The sequence below is a fragment of the Hibiscus syriacus genome, unplaced genomic scaffold (genome assembly GCF_006381635.1).
Source record: "Hibiscus syriacus cultivar Baekdansim isolate YM2019G1 unplaced genomic scaffold, ASM638163v2 tig00113337_pilon, whole genome shotgun sequence".
In the NCBI taxonomy this organism is placed as follows: Eukaryota; Viridiplantae; Streptophyta; class Magnoliopsida; order Malvales; family Malvaceae; genus Hibiscus; species Hibiscus syriacus.
In genome coordinates, this window is record NW_024063456.1 from 69,555 (window position 1) to 89,979 (window position 20,425).

The 20,425-nt window shown below is 34.6% G+C and overlaps 2 protein-coding genes and 1 pseudogene across 4 annotated transcripts; 1 reads left to right on the forward strand and 2 right to left on the reverse strand.

Annotated features, from left to right (window-relative positions):
- Positions 1 to 1,370: 1,370 nt before the first annotated feature.
- On the reverse strand, positions 1,371 to 6,734 carry LOC120186299 (annotated as a pseudogene).
- Positions 6,735 to 9,987: 3,253 nt separating this feature from the next.
- Positions 9,988 to 11,089, reverse strand: LOC120186300. The gene is made up of 4 exons (XM_039190280.1): positions 11,032 to 11,089; positions 10,607 to 10,937; positions 10,130 to 10,285; positions 9,988 to 10,048 (listed from the first exon to the last, which is right to left on the reverse strand). The coding sequence occupies exons 1-3, from the start codon at positions 11,034 to 11,036 to the stop codon at positions 10,193 to 10,195; spliced, it is 429 nt and encodes a 142-aa protein (XP_039046211.1). The 5' UTR covers positions 11,037 to 11,089; the 3' UTR covers positions 9,988 to 10,048; positions 10,130 to 10,192.
- A 322-nt stretch (positions 11,090 to 11,411) lies between these two features.
- Positions 11,412 to 14,992, forward strand: LOC120186298. 3 transcript variants are annotated; one of them, XM_039190276.1, is made up of 6 exons: positions 11,412 to 11,545; positions 11,789 to 12,125; positions 12,331 to 12,772; positions 13,147 to 13,445; positions 14,051 to 14,418; positions 14,656 to 14,992. In XM_039190276.1, exons 2-5 carry the CDS (start codon positions 11,823 to 11,825, stop codon positions 14,393 to 14,395), a joined length of 1,389 nt encoding a protein of 462 aa, XP_039046207.1. In that variant the 5' UTR covers positions 11,412 to 11,545; positions 11,789 to 11,822; the 3' UTR covers positions 14,396 to 14,418; positions 14,656 to 14,992. The 3 variants fall into 3 exon arrangements, with proteins under 3 accessions (XP_039046207.1, XP_039046209.1, XP_039046208.1); XM_039190278.1 differs by having other exon boundaries at positions 11,517 to 11,538; positions 11,790 to 12,125; XM_039190277.1 differs by lacking the exon at positions 11,412 to 11,545 and adding an exon at positions 11,569 to 11,578 and having other exon boundaries at positions 11,790 to 12,125.
- Positions 14,993 to 20,425: the final 5,433 nt, after the last annotated feature.

Below are 20,425 nucleotides of genomic sequence, written 5' to 3' on the forward strand. Positions count from 1 at the left end.
AACCTCAGCTTAAAGAAAGAAGGGGAGAAAGAGAGTCGAGTTCCAAAATGAGAAAATTGAAATAAAACAGTGAATCAGATTGACTGTTGGTGAAAACTGGATGGCTATCGTTGGCTTTTTCTCACTCAGTTGTACTGGTCCTCAATGGTCGGTCCTTTTTTTTTCTTTTCAATTTTCGATAAGAATAATTGTGTTTGTGACACATTTTTAATTCCTTTATGACATTTTTTTTTAGTTGTTTGACTATTTTTTTATTTTATTTTTTATGGTTAGATTTAATGCCGTTATAACTAATGAAGATGACTTTTACTTGTAATTTAGTTGATTTTTCATGTTATAGATCTTCAAATTGAATTTAGATATGTGATTTTGTATTTGTGGATAATTTCTCATGATGTTCGACTCTGATTTACAATTCTAAGTAGTCTTTTAATAGTTTAATCTCTTTTATGGTTTGTTTGTCGATACAGTCAAATTTATTCGTATCTATTTTACTGTGAGTCTTTTAGTTGGATTCTTAACCTTTTTTATTATGGTCCTTGTATAATCTAAAATAATTATAATATTGTCTTAATGTTATATGAACATGTATAAATTATGTATTTAATTTATTATATTAGTTGTAAATCTTTATTGTAATTTTAGATATTTTTACTTTTTAATAAGATTAGCTACTTCTATTAAGAAAATTAACCAATAAACTACAACTAAAGTATTAGCCTATGCCTTTAATATATATATTTTGTTTTTAAATTTAATGGTACGTGAAATCTTCAGTTTAAAAAAAAATCATCTTTAAGCTAAAAAAGTAGTTTAATCTTACTAAGATTCAAATGTTGATTAGAATAAAAATTTGAGTAATCCAAAATTAACCTAACTTGACCGGTTTAATATAAATTCGAACTAAACCCAAACCATATAAATCTAATTCGAATGAAAGTTAAACCAAATATAATTCATATACGAAACAATCCAACTCAAACTTGATTCGAACGACTCGATTGCTACATCTACATTTATTTATGATGTCGGTCGGCTGCATTATTTTAATAATTTGGGCCAACATTAGGTGTACAGGCTTGATTGAAAAGGCCCAGAGCTCGTCACTAAAATTTTGTTTAAAGATTAAATTGAAGACTAATATCAACTAAAGATTTGCTAATAAAATATGCGACTTCCATGAGATTGTATTTAATAATTTCAATGTTAGGGCTTTCCATCTGAATATTGGTAGTTAATGCTCTGCCACTTATATTATTCCCAGAAAGTCATCAAACATGTGATGTGCTCAAGGAAATGGAGCAGACCATTCATCAATAACAGAAGCTTTACCAAAAGCAGAAAAATAAACTAAAAATAAACTCTCCTTTTTAATTTAAAATTTTTAATAAAGTGGGAAGGAATAGTACAAACTCAAGCTAAGCAGTACAAAAACAAGCAATAGTACAATCTCTAACATGTATGGTAAGCTCGAGCTCAAACTCGAGCTCGATGAATTCTACAATGGCAGACTTGAATATCTATATAATCTAAAGATTTTCCATTGGTGTGAATGGGATATTATTGGGTCTGGAAACTTGGTATGCTACAAATACGGCCACACAAAGAGCTGCTACTGAGAATAAAAGAGAGAATGCAGAGGCGACATCCCAAGAGCTGCTTGGTTTCGTCGACCCCGTTAGCTTAGAACCACCTGAAGCAAAATCCAACGACACCCAATCGCAGTTAATAGTGTAGTGTCCGGATCCATGCCATGGATTCCCGTCAACCGGATACCAGAGTGCAACCGACATCTTGCTCGATCCACCTATTGTGAACTGAACATCCTGCAATGCAACAGAGAAGTTACTCAACAAGGTAAACAGTTTTAACAGAAATGAAACACAGCATTATCGTTTATGTCTTGACATCAGATTTATATAGCATATTCGATTTTCGTTCGAAATGTCAGCCTTCTGCTAAGGTAGCATAGTCTACCAAAACCACTCAACTTTTAGTAAGGAACAGAGACTTCAAAGCCATGATCCATGAACTCGCTTGTATGACAAGCAACAGAAACAACATGCATACATCATAATATACGATGATTAAGAGAATTTTCATAAACACAAAAAATGTGGTTTCTATTTTATAACATTAGTTAAAAGCCTAAAGCCAGAAGATTATTTTCAAACCTGTTGAAGACGGTCCATGGTTCTCAAAGGCCTAGAAATTTAGAAATAATATGTTCCCTCCTGACCTGTAGAGTAAGGGCTGTCTTCCTCCACAAAACCTGTTAAAAGTACGTACTTTTGCCATTAAGAAATTGAAACAGGAAGTATTGACACCAAGGGGTAGTTTAGCATCGATATGTTGGTTGAAAAACACAAGAAATAAACCAATTGTATTCCTTACCTGTTACAGAATATATGGCTCTGTTACGTTTCCTAAAATTATTTTTTAAATTTTTTATTCTCCTATTAGAAACAACTTTCATTTTCTATTTTTTGAATGAAAAAAACATATTTGATAAATAGATATAAAAGTGTGATTTCCATAATTAAAAATGTGAAAATGTGTTTGGTATCTATTTTCTCGTAATAGAAATATGAGAAATAAAATAAAAGAGTTCCTATATTTATATGAATTCGAACTAGGATTAGAAATTTGATTAAAAATTACTGGAAAAGTAATAGTTGTGTTTATAAGGATTTGATTCAATTCATCATTTAAAGTAAAAGTTAAAAATAGTTTTTATTTTAAACTCCATTTTTTCAAAGCATTTTAGTGAAAATAAAGACAACTTTTTTAATTTGGGTAAACTACACTAAGAGTTACTGAACTTTTTAAGCACTTTCACTTTGGTCACAGAAATTGAAAAACTTTCATTAATCATTTCTGTTAAGAAAAACTTCTATTTAGATCATTCGGGTGTTAAACCATTAACAAAAACTAGCATGGCACGCTAAAAACATTAAAAAGAACATGGCAGCCGTTGCTCCTCCTTTCGCCGTCATTTCTGCCTTTGTTCGATGATTTCTCCATTCAAAAAGATCACCGAACTACTCCTCTTTCTTTCCTTCGTTTCAAACTTACTGAAAAACCTTCCAATAACCTAAAATCTCAATCGAAACTGAACACTAAAACTTTTCAATCCGCCATTGTCAAGCATCGGTTTAGCTTGAAACTAAACCATGTTAATCTTGTAGCCAAATGAATGTTAATCTTCTAGCCAAATGAAACCTTTCCACTGTTGACCGACAACCACTCCATCCATCGTAAATTTGGCCTTTGCAGCGGCTTCCAATTTGGAACCTTGGGTTTCTTTAAGAAAACTTCAAGACCATATGAAAGAAGTTCCGTGACTATAATGCAAGTTCTAAAATTTTGGTGACCAAAGTGAAAACACCCTAAAAGCTCAGTGACCATCATTGTAATTTATACCTTTGATTTTTACATATTTTCATTTTCTAAAAACTGTTTTTAAAATTTTCAACCAAAGCAAATTTTCTTCAATCTTTTTCATTTTTCAAGAAAACGCTTGTTTCCTGGAATCAATAGGAGCTTAATGCTTCTTACCAACTTGACACACAGGAAATTGCCTATATAAGCTCCAAAAACATGTAAAAGGAGTGCTTACAACTCGGCAGGTTTGCAAATGGACCATGACTTGTAGAATAAATGCACATCAACCTATATAACCATTCTGTTTGTAAATACAATCATTACAGTTTCATTACCTGAATGAACTGTGAAGCTACTATGCCACCATGCCCCTTTCCAGTCATTCTGTGCACTGGAATCATTTCCTAACAGTGAAGCATAAATCTTATTATTTGAACAATGAGAAAATCAATGTTCTATTACAACCAATACCTTTTAAAGGGGACAACGGGGCAAAGAAAGGAAAGAATCAGAGCAGGAAGTCATCATTGGATAAAGATATTAAATGATATTAAATGAAGCCACAAGAGAAATACAAGTAACAAAAATGTTATTTTTGTCTAGTACGTATCTCAAAATCAATCAATAACTAAAAGACACCAATATGAATCCACTAGCTTTATAGTAAATCAGACCCCTAGATGTACAACCAATACCTTTTAAAGTTGGCCAGGAAGCAAGGAACTATTGCAGACTTAGAAATGCAGCAGCATTTAGACTCATGGAATAAGACTGGTCTGTGTAAGGGATTTAAAAGTTCTCAAATTGAGACAAATTGAGACAAATTGACGCCTTCAACCTAGAGTTAGATCGATAAGTGGTTTAAAGAATAGAGTTTCCTAAAAGAATGTAATCTTCCTGATTCATTCACTGAGAAGGAAGAACACTATTTTATGCATATAGATTGGAAAGGTGGATGACCTTATAAGAGGAAGTTCGCATCTGGATGAAGAGATTCAAATATAAACCAGAGAAGAAACTCGTAGAGTTGTATATAAAGGTAAGTTCTCAAATGAAATATAATCAAGCAAAGCAAAGGAATTTTTGGTCTTCAAAATAAACAATCGTAAAAAAGTGAGAATTGAGAATCTGATTAGTCAGAAATGTACCAGAGAGGAGGAAACAATATCTAAAAAATAAGATCAAAAGGGCCATAATTTCTCCTATGAAGACAATAGTAGGAAATTGGGAGAAACCTAAAACGATAATGAAACAACTGGATTATCCTATCAAAATAGTTCTCTTCCTTCATAAAATAATACAAGATAGCAGAAACAAGCAACACCTAGAATGAGTAAATTTGATCCTGGTTGAAATGAAAAGTTGAAGACAACAAGATAAAAATGTAATTTCAACACTTAAAACAATACCCTGGCAGGATGGTAGCTATCAAAACGCACTAAGATAAATACACAACCCTAGTCAATCAGATTAAAAATAATTGCTGGTGTCTACCCCAAATATTATAACATTAAAGAAGTTATTAATGCTTCAAGATCTTCAAAAAGTTCCTTCTAGTAAGTGCAATATCCATTAAGCAAGCAATCTAGTGTCTCGTATAAGATAAAAACTTGACTTTTGGGAGTTGTTCTCATCCTATGACACCTTGATAACGCCAGTAGTCACTTTCTTTAGTGCCTAATCCCACTTTGTTTCACTATGCTAAAAGGAAGTCCCATCGTTTTCATCTCAAATAAGCAAATATCATACTCAAAAAAAGAGGCCAATAAGACTCAAGGATCTTAGAATTTACCAGAAGGACCCATGCCATCAAGGTATCTACAGTGCGGGTTCCAAGCATACACATCAACCAAATGACCAAACCTGTCAGCAAATAAAAGTATTATCATAAAATACTAAATTCCTGAACATTTTTTCCACAAGAGTACATTGTTTCACTGCACTATCGTGAAGGCGAATGATACATTGTACTACTTCAAACTATGTTGTACTACATTACCTATCACCGCCATTTCCCTCTCCGTTATCTATGGGATTGCCACCATAAAGCCTTCCAGGTATAGCATTTCCAATAGAAAAGTGCATAATGTCAACTTCATGTCCCTTGCAGGTCTTGTTAGTGCAAGAGTCCCTTTGTTCTTTACAGCCACCCATCTTGCACCACAGTAAACTATTTCTCAACTTTCAAACTTGCAACAAAGGGAAGCTAACAAATAGTATAAAAGAAAAATAAACATGGCACAGGATAAAATAACTTACATTATGATAAGTAGCAAGGTCGCCAATTTGAAACATGAGAGCTACAGATGGACATTTGGCGTTGTCCCTGCATTTAAGAGTAGAAACCCGGTTAGCCCCAAGGCATTAACATAGAGAAGTCATGGCATCAGTGACAAATCCAGAAATATTTTTTAGGGTGGGCACAGAGATATTAATAACACGTAAAATCTCAGGGTGGGGACAACTAGTAAAATACGTAACTAAGATCAGGAAATTTGGATGTCAACGGATTCAGCTGAAAATTTCCTCTATTCAGTTCCCGTTACTGAAAGAATGGAAATTGAAACTCATACCACAAGAAACAAAGAAAGTAAACAGATTCCGCATGCCATGGATGATGGCATCATGATTTAATAAGCTTCCTTTTTCGAACCATTTGCGTGAGACACCAGCTTGCTAACCAACTTTACTGGACATCTTAAACAGGACCAAGAAAGACCAACATCTGCTGGGGTTCCAATCTTAATGGCTAACCCGTCAAAAAGTAAACTATATCTAGTTCTAATTAAAAAGAAGCTTACCCTTTGGAGTATGCATAGTCCCCATCAACTTGCAACAAGAAGAAGATATCATTCCCATCGTGTAAGGCCTAAGACAATCCAGCAAAAACGTTTGACATCAAAACTCATGGACAAATGTTCTTCCATTTTGAAATTCAAGCAATAGGCGATAGCATTTACCTTCGCTGTCATTTTCCCATCTTTGTACTCGTGATCCTCGTCGGGGTCAAGAGCAGGGAGGAGAGAGAACTCGAACCCATCAATGTCTTTCCAATCATCGGCGTGACCATCGAGGGTTATGACTCCGGGTCTGAAATCCGCATGGACTTGGATCTCCGAGTTTGACTAGCAACTCCACTCACCAGATTCCTCATGCGAGATGACTCTTCTGGTTAGCCCGGATCCCAACACCAATAACGTTAGCAGGATGAGTCGAAGCATCATCGTCGACCACGAAATCTCGTTATTGGAGCGATTTCTTCGGATTCCGTCTCTTGTTTTACAAATTTAAATCGGTCCACATCCAATAGCCGTCGTTGAATCAGATTCACACTTGACCTTTTAATATTACAAAATTATACAGTAATTGTTCGTTGTATTACAATTTCCTTGCATCTTCATTTGTTTGAATAGTACTACTACTAGTTTTAATCACAAGGGTAAAACTATCAATTTCAATCTGTATTAATATTTAAAATTTTAATTTTTTTAAAATCAGATCTAACGTTTATTTTTCTTTCATTAAAGTACCAATCATTAAAAATTTAACGCATTTTGTACCTATTTTTTTATTTTTTAAAATTTAAAGTTAAATTTGAAACAAATATACTAAAATAAAATAAAATCTAAAAATTTTAATGACCGATACTAAAATAAAACAAAAACTACTAGTTTTAAAATATTAAAATGAGCTAAAATTAATAATTTAAATACTAAAAATATAATTTACCCAATCACAATTACATAAGTACTAAACTTCAATTCCAATGTTTTCATATAAAATACACAAACATAACCTTTTGAGATAATAATGTTTTATTAAAATATAAATTCATCTGATTATTTGTGATAAAATTTTGTTTATATCTTGAATTAATAAATTAAATTAAATATTATATTGTCCCTAATATATAACACTCCTTCAACTAATCACTCTAAGTGGAATTTATATCAAGTTTTATAGACCTTTCCCTTTAAATTTTCACCTTTTTTTTTCTTAACCTGGTGATGGATGAAACACCATGCATCATGCATGTATTGCACCACACCCGCCTTGTTTTTTTACCGATCTTTCTGGGATTTTTTTAGAGTACTCGAACTGCGTGGATGTGCGACACTTGCCCTCATAATTTGTGGATAGGTGTGTAATTCGCCTATTGTCTCTTGACTTTACCAATAACGTAACATTATCCTAAAATGCAATCATTGCATTATTTATAATTTACGAATCAATGGAAAGTAAAATCTATCAAATAAAATGGTATAAAATTATGTGTCGATTTTAATATTATATTAAAGCACAATTTTTTAAATAAAATTAATTACTACTTTCGACCATTCAAAATTTCAATAAAATTTAATTAAACATTTATTATTCATTTGACTTTTAGAAATCTACAATTTAAGATAATTGTTATAAACATATTACCCAATTCCTAGGTCCTACCACTGACTGTTGCTTTTCATTACACTAATAAATAAACCTTTTTAGAATAATTTAAAATTACGATCACAATCAATATAAGTAAAACAATTGCAGTCATAAACACCATGGAACTAACAATCAAAATATATTTAAACCGCAGCATCCCTCCGCCTAAGTCTAATACATACTTTACAAAGCTGCAACTACAGTCCTTTACTAAAATAAACCCAAGTTAATGTGTTCCTGATCTGAGTTTTCCTATCAAAATCACAACAGCAACCAAAGTGTCCATAGCATGCAGATGCTGCCACCTGATTGCAGTTAAACACACGTTGGAACCACAACAGGACTTGTTTCAGACTTCATTTCCAAATGGTCCAGTCCCTGGAAAATCGGAATCAGCCCCCAAGTGAATGACATAATAAGGAAACCGAGTTTGACAAGCAGCATCCACAGACGCAAAATACATCTAGAAAATTCTATGAAGTTTTTGCATTAAAATAAATAAAAAAATCTGTATCGGTTGTTCATCAGTTACTTTGATTGCAAGGACTCTGAGCTGGAAAAGGGTGCAACGAGAAAAATGAAATAACAAGAAAAGTTTAAACAAAAAAATATAGATAAAATAACTTCAGTGACCAAAAATCTCAGATAATATACGATTTTGATCAACTTTTTTTGGATTTGCGAAAATGACCAACAAAATCGCAATGCGATCTCTAATTCGCATTGCGATCTCCACTATCGCAAATTCGCGTTGCATTTCGCGTTGCGATAGTTGGAAATCGCGTTGCGATTTTCCATTTCGCGTTGCGATAGTTGAAAATCGCGTTGCGATTTTCCATTTCGCGTTGCGATTTTCTATTTCGCGTTGCGATAGTTGAAAATCGCGTTGCGATTTTCCATTTCGCGTTGCGATAGTTGAAAATCGCAACGCGATTTTCCATTTCGCATTGCGATAGTCTACAATGTCGTTGCGATTTTCCAAATTCGTTGCGATAGTGTACAGTTTTTGTTGCGAAAGTCTACAGTTGTCGTTGCGATTTTCCAAATTCGTTGCGATAGTTAAAAAAAGATTTTGTTTCTTAAGAATTTTCTCTAAAAAAATAGTATCCGCGCGGACGTATCGAAGACACGTATTACCACGACGACGACCACGAGACGAGACGGACGGACGGCGGCGGCGGCGCGCGAGAGTCTCCCTTGTTCTCTATCACTCAACAAGGAAGTGAGAAAGCCAAGCCTTAAATACCATTCCCAATAGTGTTTCCAATACTATGTGGGATTTGAGCATTACCAACACTTGTTCCCAATACTATGTGGGATTGAGCCTTAAATAGTGATATTATTTTTGAATGTTTTGCTTAAAATTGCAATAATCGCGATTGATTGTAGATTGACTTTTAATTATGACATATTTAATCGTATAATACTAATGCAATTGGTTGCTGATTCAGTTGTTTTAAGGTGCATGATTGTTAATTGTTTCCTGAATAATCACATTGTATTGGAAACAAGTGTTGGTAATGCTCAATCCCACATAGTATTGGAAACACTATTGAGAATGGTATTTAAGGCTTGGCTTTCCCACTTCCTTGTTGAGTGATAGAGAACAAGGGGGACTCTCGCGCGCCGCCGCCGCCGTCCGTCTCGGGTCGGGTCTGGTCTGGTCTGGTCTGGTCGTGGTCGTGGTCGTGGTAATACGTGTCTTCGACACGTCCGCGCGAATACTATCGCAACGCGAACTGGAAAATCGCAACGCGATTTTCGCAACGAATTTGGAAAATCGCAACGACAACTGTAGACTATCGCAACGCGAACTAGAAAATCGCAACGCGATTTTCAACTATCGCAACGCGAAACGGAAAATCGCAACGCGATTTTCAATTATCGCAACGCGAATTTGCGATAGTGGAGATCGCAATGCGAATTATAGATCGCATTGCGATTTTGTTGGTCATTTTCGCAAATCTAAAAAAAGTTGATCAAAATCGTATATTATCTGGGATTTTTGGTCACTGAGATTATTTTCTCAAAAATATATTGTAATTTCTAACCATTGTAGAAAAAGGTTGTTCAACTTTGGGTTTCTGATGCATTGGGCTGGTCTGAAGCTGCACCTCTGGACTTTGAGAAACTTGGTCTGCAAGACCAGTCAAGTCGGGCTGAATATGTTCACCTGATTTTGCTGCTTCTGCAACAGTTTCTCAAATACTGCGAATTCCTCTGGCTTATTCCATTGCAACACAGATTGCTAGTCACTTGGAAAGAAAAACTACAAGCTGCAAAATGCAACAACCGAGTAAGGCAGGAAAATTATTCTGCTTTCACAAGTGACGCAATTATAACAGTACTTGTTCCCCTATGGGCAGGTGTATTCACTCTAATCACACTCTTGCAAAGTCTCAAGACTCTGCGGTCCTGCAGGCGCAACTGAAGTAGCAGCAATTGCCTGGCCACTTCCACTCTGTGGAAACTGAAGAAACATGAGAAATTGGAGTCGAATTTTCAATTAAAGCACATTATCATAAGAGGAAAAAATGAACAAAGATAAGTGAATAAAAAGACGAGTGTTAATATTATTGAAAGGGATCCTTTTGATAGGCATCTACATGGGCAAATGACATTGACATGATAGTTACATCTGTTTCCTATTCAAGTTCAACAGATAAAAGCTCCAACAATAAATTGGATTCTCAAGCCACATTTGTGCTTGGCATTTAACATTTCCAGACTCCTATAAAGAAAATAATAAAATAAAAATACTTTCTCTAAATTTATAAAATAAACCTTGAACCTCTAGCTTGGGCACATTTGAATTCTGCTGGGCTATAACCTGTGATGATGGTGGTATAAGAGGCAACTGTTTCTGCTCAGAGACAGCTGGGTGAGATGATTGAGAACTTTCCTGTGGAGTTTGTGTTTGCTGCAATGGCAGTGAAGTTGGTTGTGAGTGTTCGTGCTGAACTGGAGAATATGATTGGTAAGTACCATGACATGCTGCAACTTGAGGGTTTTTCCAATGAGAAACACCCCGTGGTTGTGAATTTGTAGAAATGTGTTGCATAGGATATGATGCATTGGGTGGCATACGTCCTCCCATTGAGTCACCGAGATTGGGAACAGGTCTGGGACAAGCAAACAACAAAGACGCTCCATCAAATTTCTTGAACATGAATAAAATGTTAAAAGTAATAAAAAAATTATGGGAAAAGAACTTACCTCATAGCAAATTCTTGAGGATGCGAGCCAGAAGTTATGCTATTAAAAGCATAATTGCCCCTGGAAATAGAGCAATATGTTAACATAGTTTAACTATGAAAGAGCATGCTGTGTTAAAGGACTCAACAAAATAATTCTCTATAGTTGAAGGACTATTTTATAATTTTTAATAATTGAGGGATTTAGTAAAGTAATATCCTATATTTAGAGGATCATTTATGTAATTTAACCTAAAAATTATGTATCAAATAATAATTTTATATTACATCAAAATTTATAAGATTTTCATAGAAAGATGATAGTGAGAAACTTATTAGGGATGTGAAAATATAAATTTCAAAAGAAGAGGGTTTAAATGAAGATTATAAAAAATAAGGGTTACAAATGAAATATTTATTAAAAGAAAACCTCGAAGATGTGTCCCAAAAACAGAAGTAAAAGCCGCTATCACAGCCACAGCCCTAGAAGATTTGATATTCGTCGTATAAGTCGTTCGCCGCTCAGAAGGTCCCCCCCCCCCCCCCCGGTATTTTATTTTTTTTCACCGGTGGAACTGATTAATTGCTAATTGCTACCTGGAATGAATTTTCTGTATTGCAGTTTTATAAATAGATTTATGGGAAGCCAATTCAAAACCTATGAATTCTGCTGGAAATTGTTAGCTTATTAGAATTATACATGTTCCCTGCGTTTTTTTTTTGGTTCTCAAAATTTTGCTTCCAGATGATAGATAACGATGAATGTAATTGGTTGGGCAGGGTATTGTATATGGTTAGTTTGTTTTAATATCAATGGCAGGCAGACCAGACCCAGATATCGATGATGATTTCAGTGAACTTTACAAGGAATACACTGGTCCGATAGGGTCCGCAGCTTCCAAGGCACAAGATAGGGTGAAAGAAAACAAACGTCCTCATGCTGGTTCAAATGAGGAAGAAGAACAGCCTGACCCTAATGCGGTGCCCACTGACTTCACCAGCCGGGAAGCTAAGGTTTGGGAGGCTAAATCCAAGGCTACTGAGAGGAATTGGAAGAAGAGGAAAGAAGAAGAAATGATTTGCAAAATATGTGGAGAATCAGGCCACTTCACTCAGGTTTAAATATCAATGGGTTTGTATTTTTATTTTAATAACTAGTTGCTTCAATAATGGATATCATGAAAAACCTTTGTATAATGTTGGAGAGCCCTGTTTAAGTGAGGTAGAGTATCATTTTTTTTATTTTTTGACTGACTTTCCTTGAGAACAGAAGATTTTCCCCTTGTTTCCTCAAGTGTTATTCTGTTTCATACATTTGTAGGGTTGTCCCGCCACTCTCGGAGCAAATCGCAAGTCTCAAGATTTTTTTGAAAGAGTACCCGCTAGAGACCCACATGTAAGAGCTCTTTTCACAGAGAAAGTTATTCGGGGGATCGAGAAAGATATTGGCTGCAAAATCAAAATGGATGAGAAATTTATAATTGTTAGTGGTAAGGATAGGTTAATATTGAAAAAGGGTGTGGATGCTGTACACAAAGTAAAGGATGAAAGTGATCAACGGGGTTCTAGTTCTCGCATGAGCAGATCAAGGTCCCCTGAACGAAGTCCTGTTGGTGCACGGTTGCGACGCCCTGAATCACAAAGGGCTCATTTAGGGCCACATAATTCACCACACTTCCAACAACGATTTGGTAGGCAAGATAAGGCTGTGGAAGACCGTGTCCGTGATGATCTACGGAAAATTTCTAGAGATTCTCCGCAAGGTAGGGACAGCATAGGATATGTTTACGGCATCAATATAAAGCTGGTAATCCCAGGCTCGTGACTTGTTTATTGTCTAGGTTATTATGTACTCATAATTTTTTATTGTACATATTAATAATGCTGCTTACTGCTTATCATTTGTTTGCAGCAAGAGGTAAGTTCTTATGTTCAAGCATTATGTGTACGATTCTGAAGTATTGTCAAGTTTTGGTCTGAATTGAATGAATCGTCTCTAAAACGAACTTATTTAGTGAAAGCATTTGTGGATTTCAACGGATGGATTCACTTTATGAATATAAGATTGTATGTCTAGTTAAAAGCTGATCTTTCCGCATTTGAATCAAGTGCTTACCATTCTCTTCATTTCATGAAGCTTATGGTAATGATGGAGCTAGAGGACACTCGAGCCACTCTAAATCCCCAGGTCGTTTGCCTTATGTGGGTAACTCATTTAATAACTATGAGGGTCATAATCGAAACATGGGAGCTTATAGAACTGATGGATGGGATACTGGGAGACGGGGATCTGATTTGCAATCTGGCAATCAGTTCGAATACCATGCCTTCCCTCAAACGTTAGATGAGTTGGAGTTGGAATATAAGAGAGAGGCAATGGAACTTGGGAGAATTCGTGATAAGGAAGAAGATGAAGAGAATTATAAGCATCGGGAGGTAAGATATTTATCTTGTTTGATTATCAAGAGTGCTTTTGGTGCTAAATGGTTTCTTTGATAAGCCCTGATCATTCTGGGATATGGTTAAAAAAATTAAACTTTAGTTATCAGAATGGGATTGTAATTTTTTTTGAACATTAATTAACTGCAATGAGCACCGTGAATTTCAAAATTCTGAAGCTGGAAAAATTTATTTTTGTTCTTGCTTTGTTTCTTAGTTAGTACAACATATTTTTGGAGTGCTGCATAGATTCCCCCCCTTTTTTCATTGTCTGTCTATCGGTCTATCTCCGTATTCATCTTCGTAGAGCCAATCTTACACCCTAGACCATACGTTTATGGAAAGGCATACTTCATTTAGGTTGTATATGGGGATTCTAATGGTGTGGATTGAATGTTAGAGATGACCATGTGGGGTATCTATCCTTGTCAATGAGCTGTCACATTGAATTATCTGATCTCTTTTACACCGGGGAACAAAAAGAAAGAACTGTTGCGTGGTCTTCATCATTGAATGATGCAGGCAGAGCCATTCCGCTGTTTGTTGTAGGCTTGTAGCAGTATGGAAATTCTGATTCTGACTTCCGGTTTTACAAATTTTAGACAATCAATGAGATGAGAGAGAACTACACCAAGAAATCAGCTATACTGAGGGACACACATGTAAAACAGTGGGAGGAGTTTCTTCAATTGGATGCCCAGAGGCGTCAGCAACAGGCACGGCAACAAATGTCTGCCTCAGGCTTTGGTGGTTATAAACAGCAGGCTTATTCTGAATATGATGAATCATCAGTCCATTCTCATTATGCTGGAGCTAGTTTACCCGTGGATTCTAGGGGCAGGTACCCAAATCCTATGGAAAACTATTCCTCCAGGCTTCATGACTCTTATGGTGTGTTTCAGCATCAGAGGCGTGAAGATTTTGGGAAAGCTTACAATCGATACTAAATCGATTTAATGGGCTTGATTAGGTGAGTTATTGCATGCTTTAATAAATAATGGGAAATGATTGGTTCTGTTCATCTCGTCTTTCTCAATTCCTTGGATGTTCATAATCTTGTCGAAACTTGTGGCAACTAGCAAGTTTCTTGCTGGATAAGACATTATTGGGGTGTGGATGGAAAGCGGTATCCAATTGTTTTTGTGGTTATTTCTGATTTTATTTCCGCTTTGGATTAAAGTTAAAGCTTTGCTCCAAAAATTTTCAGGGTCCATCATAACTTGGTCGGTAAGGGAGTAATACAATGGTGAGCTCAAGTCTAGGAAAGTATGTTGGCTCTGTATCGGAGTTGAGATGGGAACACTGACTCTTTGAATATCTTATTTCAGTTTGTTCCAATTTCGATTTTGTAATTTGGCTCTTAAGAATGTCGGACGAGGTTTTGGTTTTTAGCTAGAGTAGCTACGTTCGGGAATAAACCTTGTCTCGAATTGTTGTTTATTTGCATTAGCTAGTGGACTCGACATTTTAAAGAACATGAGGAAATTTCTCGCTGTTTTTGTATGGTTGGACCAATTATTAGCACCCAGTGTGTCATTATGGAGTATTGAACTGTCTATTCTCCCGAGGTTTATTTTTCTCTTGCAAGCAATTTGGTATTGTGGCGATTCTTTTGGTTTGAAGTGGAAATGTTGTATCGTGGCTTGGAAAATCAGGTTATTTGCCTGAAGAGGTCATATTGAAGCGTTCTTGGTCTTTAATTAGTAAGTTTGGTCAAGAACACCAACCAGTTTAACCATGTCTTCGTTGCAAATGCTTATGTCTGCAAGAGCATTTGGCTACAAAATGCTTGCCGTCTTCACCTTCGTTCTGGCTCATACATTGGTTTTACTCTTGATCATATAATTGAATTATTCCTTCTTTAGAAGGATGATCTATAAACCTGTTTTAGAATGGTTAAAATATGGTTTTAGTCCCATACTTTTTGTACTTTTGGAATTTAATCTTTTTTTTAAAGAATTTAGCCTCTATTGTTTATATTTAATCCAATTATTAGCATCCTTACATTTTCAATGTTACTTTTGAGTTGCATGGATGTCAAATTAGTATGTGGTGATCATATATAAAAGAAATATATATGCTATCGTATATGGTTAGGTTAGACAGATTCTTCTAAATTGGAATGTAGAAATAATTATGATTAAATTTGAATAAAAATTCCAATAAATATATTCAATTAACTTGATTCGAAATTTTCAAATACAATTTAAATAACAAAATAATATTAATCAAATAGATTAACTTATTTTTTAATTGATCAAATATTCACCTCTAAATAAAAACTCTCACTGCGGAAAAGTGGGTGCTCCAGGTTAGATCCAAGTTCATGTTCAATGGCCGAGAAGGTATTATTGCAGGTTTGAACTGTAGATGAAAGTCTCATCCAATAACATCAATGAGCAGCAAAATTGCCACCAGGGCCCTGAGCCTAGGCGTGGGGCGACCGCCTAGGGCCCATTCTTGGAGGGGCCTATTTTTAAAAAAAAAATAATTTAACTATTAAAAACTCAAATTTTTTTTATCTTTTACCCTAGAAGATATGTAAAAAGAAATGGGTATAAAGACTCCACAACATCTGGTCCCTATTTTTTTAATAAGTACTAAAAGCTGGATGACAAATATTGAAAATTGGCATGAACGTGATTGTACCATTTTTCTTACAAATGAATTATAAAATAGGGCCTCATTTCTTTAATAAGCACTAAAAGCTAGATGGCAATTGACATGAACGTTATTGTACCACTACCATTTATATTACAACTGAATTATAAAATAGGCCCCCATTTCTTTAATAAGCACTAAAAGCCGTTTCATTCTCCCCATTTTTCTCTGCAACTCACAGTTGTCTTCTCCAAAACCTTCAGCATCTCATCGACCACCGCTCTATTTACCTTAATCCAAATCAAAACTGAAAATCGCATAAATAAGGCCAAAACGCCCTTAAACAGTTAAATCGAGACTGAACTTTGGTTTCTGTTTTCTCCGATGAACCCGACTTCGATGGCCGATGGGAAGCTCCGATGACTCACAAGTAACGCTTTCCCCTTTCTCTTTGACTCTATTTTGCTTTATAAATTTTTGTTTTTATTCTTGTTGTATTCGAAATAAAAAAACGAATGGATAAAGACTCTTGTATTGATTCTATGGTTTGTGTGTTGGTTCAAGAAATTATGATTTGTCTTGTGTGTAGTAAAGTTTTGGCATATATTTTTGGTGTTAAATTATGATTTGTCTTGTGTGTAGTGAACTTTTGTTATAACTTAAATGCTTTAAAAGGATGATTGATACAATTTGCTAAGGCTCTGTTCGCTTGATGCTTTTTGATGTTTTTATTTTGGTGTTCATGTTATAACTATTAATATTTATGTCAACAGAGTCAATTATCAAATTGGGAAATTGGGTGCAATTGTTACAATTCTAATTGAAGAATCTAGGTGCAATTGTTCTTTTCCTATACTTATTTATTAGAATTAGTTTGTGTTTGACTCTTTGATGAGATGTTGCCTAAAAAACATTTGTCTGGAAGTGAAAAAAGAAAAAAAAAGGAAGCCAGAGAGGAGTTAAAGAAGTCACAAAAAGGTGTTCTTGATAAATTTGTGTTTAAAAAGGTTGATTCTCGTGAAACTTTGAATCAATCAATTGAAAATTTACATACTGAAAATTCTGAAAATGTGAATGATGAAGTGAATGATCCAATTGACTTTAATGATGTGTCAATTGATGAAAATGTTGAAAATTTAGGCATTGGTGAAGAAACACTTCCTCATTTGAATATATATGATCCTATAAATTGGGAGAATCTTGACAATAATGTGAGGGATATATTAGTTGAAAAGGGCCTATAAGAGAAATGGATCTTGAATTTCCTGTTGATAAATATTATAGACATTTCTCATATGCATGCTATTCTAGAAAATTGAGCAATGGTGAGACTAGTGATAGAAAATGGTTAGTTTATTCCAAAAATGTTGACAAAATATATTGTTTTTGTTGCAAGTTGTTCAAATCGATTAGTAATGAAAGTTTGTTAGCAAATGATGGTTAGCCAAAGGCTTAAACAACTTGAAAATAATGTTGAACATATGACTAATATGAATACTTGGAATGAATTGAGAGTTAGATTGGATAAAAATCAAACAATCGATAAAAATTTGCAAGAAGAGATTATGAAAGAGAAAGAGCGTTGGAGACAAGTGTTACAAAGAATATTCTCAGTTGTGAAATGTCTTGCTAAACATAATCTTGCATTTCGAGGATCCAATGAAAAACTATATCAAGATAACAATGGTAATTTTCTGGGATTGATTGAAATGATTGCAGAGTTTGATATGATTATGCAAGATCATGTTAGACGCATTCGGGATCATGAAATTCATTATCATTATCTTGGACATAAAATTCAAAATGAGTTTATTTCCCTTTTGTCTCAAAGTGTGAGAAATTCTATCATTAAGATCATTAAAGAGACCAAATATTTTTCCATAATTCTTGATTGTATGCCTGATGTGAGCCATCAAGAACAACTAACACTCATAGTTCGATGTGTTAATATATTAAATAACAAAGTTAAAATTGAGGAGTTATTTTTTGGAGTTTTTAAATGTGGATGATACATCTGGATTAGGACTCTTTGATGAACTACAAAATGTTTGGAAGTCTCTTGATCTTAATATTGATGATGTGAGGGGACAAGGTTATGATAACGGTTCTAATATGAAAGGAAAGCACCAAGGTGTTCAAAAAAGATTTCTTGAAATTAATCCAAAAGCATTATTCATGCCTTGTGCTTGTCATAGTCTAAATCTCACTCTTGGTGATATGGCACATTCTTGTGTTAAAGCTATTTCTTTTTTTGGAGTTGTTCAACACATATATGCATTGTTTTCGGGTTCTACAAAGAGATGTAAAATTTTACTTGATAATGTTCTTGGATTAACTGTGAAATATTTATCAAATACTCGATGGGAAAGTCTAATTAAAAGTGTCAAAGCTATTAGATTTCAATGTCCCCAAATAAGATTGGATTTGTGTGAATTATATGAATCTTGTGAAAATGATGCAAAGTCAAAAAGTGAAGCTGAAAGTTTGGTGAATGCACTCTCAAGTTTTGAGTTTTTGCTTGGTGTTGTGATTTGGCATGTCATTTTATTTTATGTTAATATGGTAAACAAGAAATTACAATCTAAGTCTATGTACATTGATACTACCATAAGGCAATTAGGTGTGATGTCATACTTTGAAAAATATAGAGATGAAGGCTTTACAACTAGTATGAACGTAGCTAAAAGTCTTGCACTTGAAATGGATGTGGAGCCTATCTTTCCCACAAAACGTCGTGTGATTAGGAAGAATTTTTTTGGAGAGAATAATGAGGATAACGAAGTTGAATCGCCTGATGAGTCATTTAGAGTCAATTATTTTTTGGTTGTGGTAGATATGGCAATTACTTTTTCGAAGCATAGATTTGAGCAATTGAAGACATCTGAAAGTATTTTTGGATTTTTATATGATTCAAATAAGTTAAAGTCATTAGATGATAATGAGTTGAAAGAATGTTGTGCTCATTTTCATTCTACCTTTTCTCATGGCAATTAATCGGATGTTGATTTAGATGATATTTTCTCTGAATTGAAAGTCTTACAAATGACTTTGCTGACACAATTGTTATCTGCCACTGAAATTCTTAAGTTTTTCAAATCTGCAGATTGTTATTCAAATGCTTCAATTGCTTATCGAATTTTATTAACTATGCCTGTGACCGTAGCTTCAGCCGAAAGAAGTTTCTCGAAGCTTCAACCGAAAGAAGTTTCTCGAAGCTTAAATTAATAAAAACGTACTTGAGGTCATCAATGTCACAAGAAAGATTGAATGGTTTAGCAACATTAGTTATTGAGAAGGAGATGATAGGAAACATTGATGTTGATGTTATTATCAATGACTTTGCATCTCAAAATGCTAGAAGAAACCGTTTCTTATGAGAATTTGTGTATGTTGTTTTGTAGGTAAGAGACGTCAATTTTCAATTGAGAGAAACGATTCTAAGAGATGATTGAAGACATAATAGGAGAAAATTGAGTGAAAAATTGTGATGTCTCTTTATATATTTGGTAAAATAATGTTGGTTAATGAAATAGAATCTACTCGTATAATTTTTAATGAAAAAATCTGTTAGACGTTAACCGAAATTTATTCTTGAATTTTAAGTTATTTGTTTTAAGGGCCCTTATCTCTTATTTTGCCTAGGACCCTTAAAATGTTAGGACCGACCCTAATTGCCACCTTACAACTGCGTCGACACCCAACTCCTTTATATGAACGACATGCCTCCGTCCATCAAGAGCTTTGCAAGTGACCCGAATGTAATTTTCGTAGGGATCGAAATCGAAGGAACTCTGTTTAAACTCCAGAATGGGTATGGGCCGAGTTGTCGAAAGAAATTTGATGTTCGTTCCATGGCCAAGGCATGGTTCCCACTAAGCTTCTATGGGAAACCTGGTCTGAAAGCCCTTGCCATCCCATAAATTGAGACAGAGTGATGATGATTGATGAGTGCTTCAATCAGACGGACTCGGGGATAAACCAGGTGGGACGACAATCCTCTTTAAAAAATTTAAATTCTCATATATTTTAGATATTTGTCACTCTCCTTAAATTTATAAGTTCATCCCTTTTATAATATTATAAGTTCGTTACCAAAATAAAATCATGTATCTGTCCTTGGATAGACTTCTGGTTTCTAGACGTAGATCAGGTTAGGTTTGCATTTATAAATACGCATGCTTTGTACAGAATTGGTCACAAGCTTCTCAAAGGAGGTTAAGGTCTTCACAAACATATAAATATCATCAGATTATGTTACACTCACAATATGGATGAATGAATACGAGTGAATATTACGTTTCTTCAGGAGTACATAAACATTAATTTCATTAATTATCACAAATTTTATACATTGCGCATAGGCATTCAACACTGCA

Excerpts from the sequence above, each read along its gene's own strand:
- LOC120186300 (XM_039190280.1), bottom strand. Across the intron at positions 10,286-10,606 it reads CAAATGTGCCCAAGCTAGAG|TTTCCACAGAGTGGAAGTGG; the intron begins GTTCAAGGTTTA and ends ATGTTTCTTCAG.
- LOC120186298 (XM_039190276.1), top strand. The coding sequence starts at position 11,823 with ATGGCAGGCAGACCAGACCCAGATATCGATGATGATTTCAGTGAACTT. Across the intron at positions 12,126-12,330 it reads AATCAGGCCACTTCACTCAG|GGTTGTCCCGCCACTCTCGG; the intron begins GTTTAAATATCA and ends ATACATTTGTAG. Across the intron at positions 12,773-13,146 it reads TTCTAGAGATTCTCCGCAAG|CTTATGGTAATGATGGAGCT; the intron begins GTAGGGACAGCA and ends CATTTCATGAAG.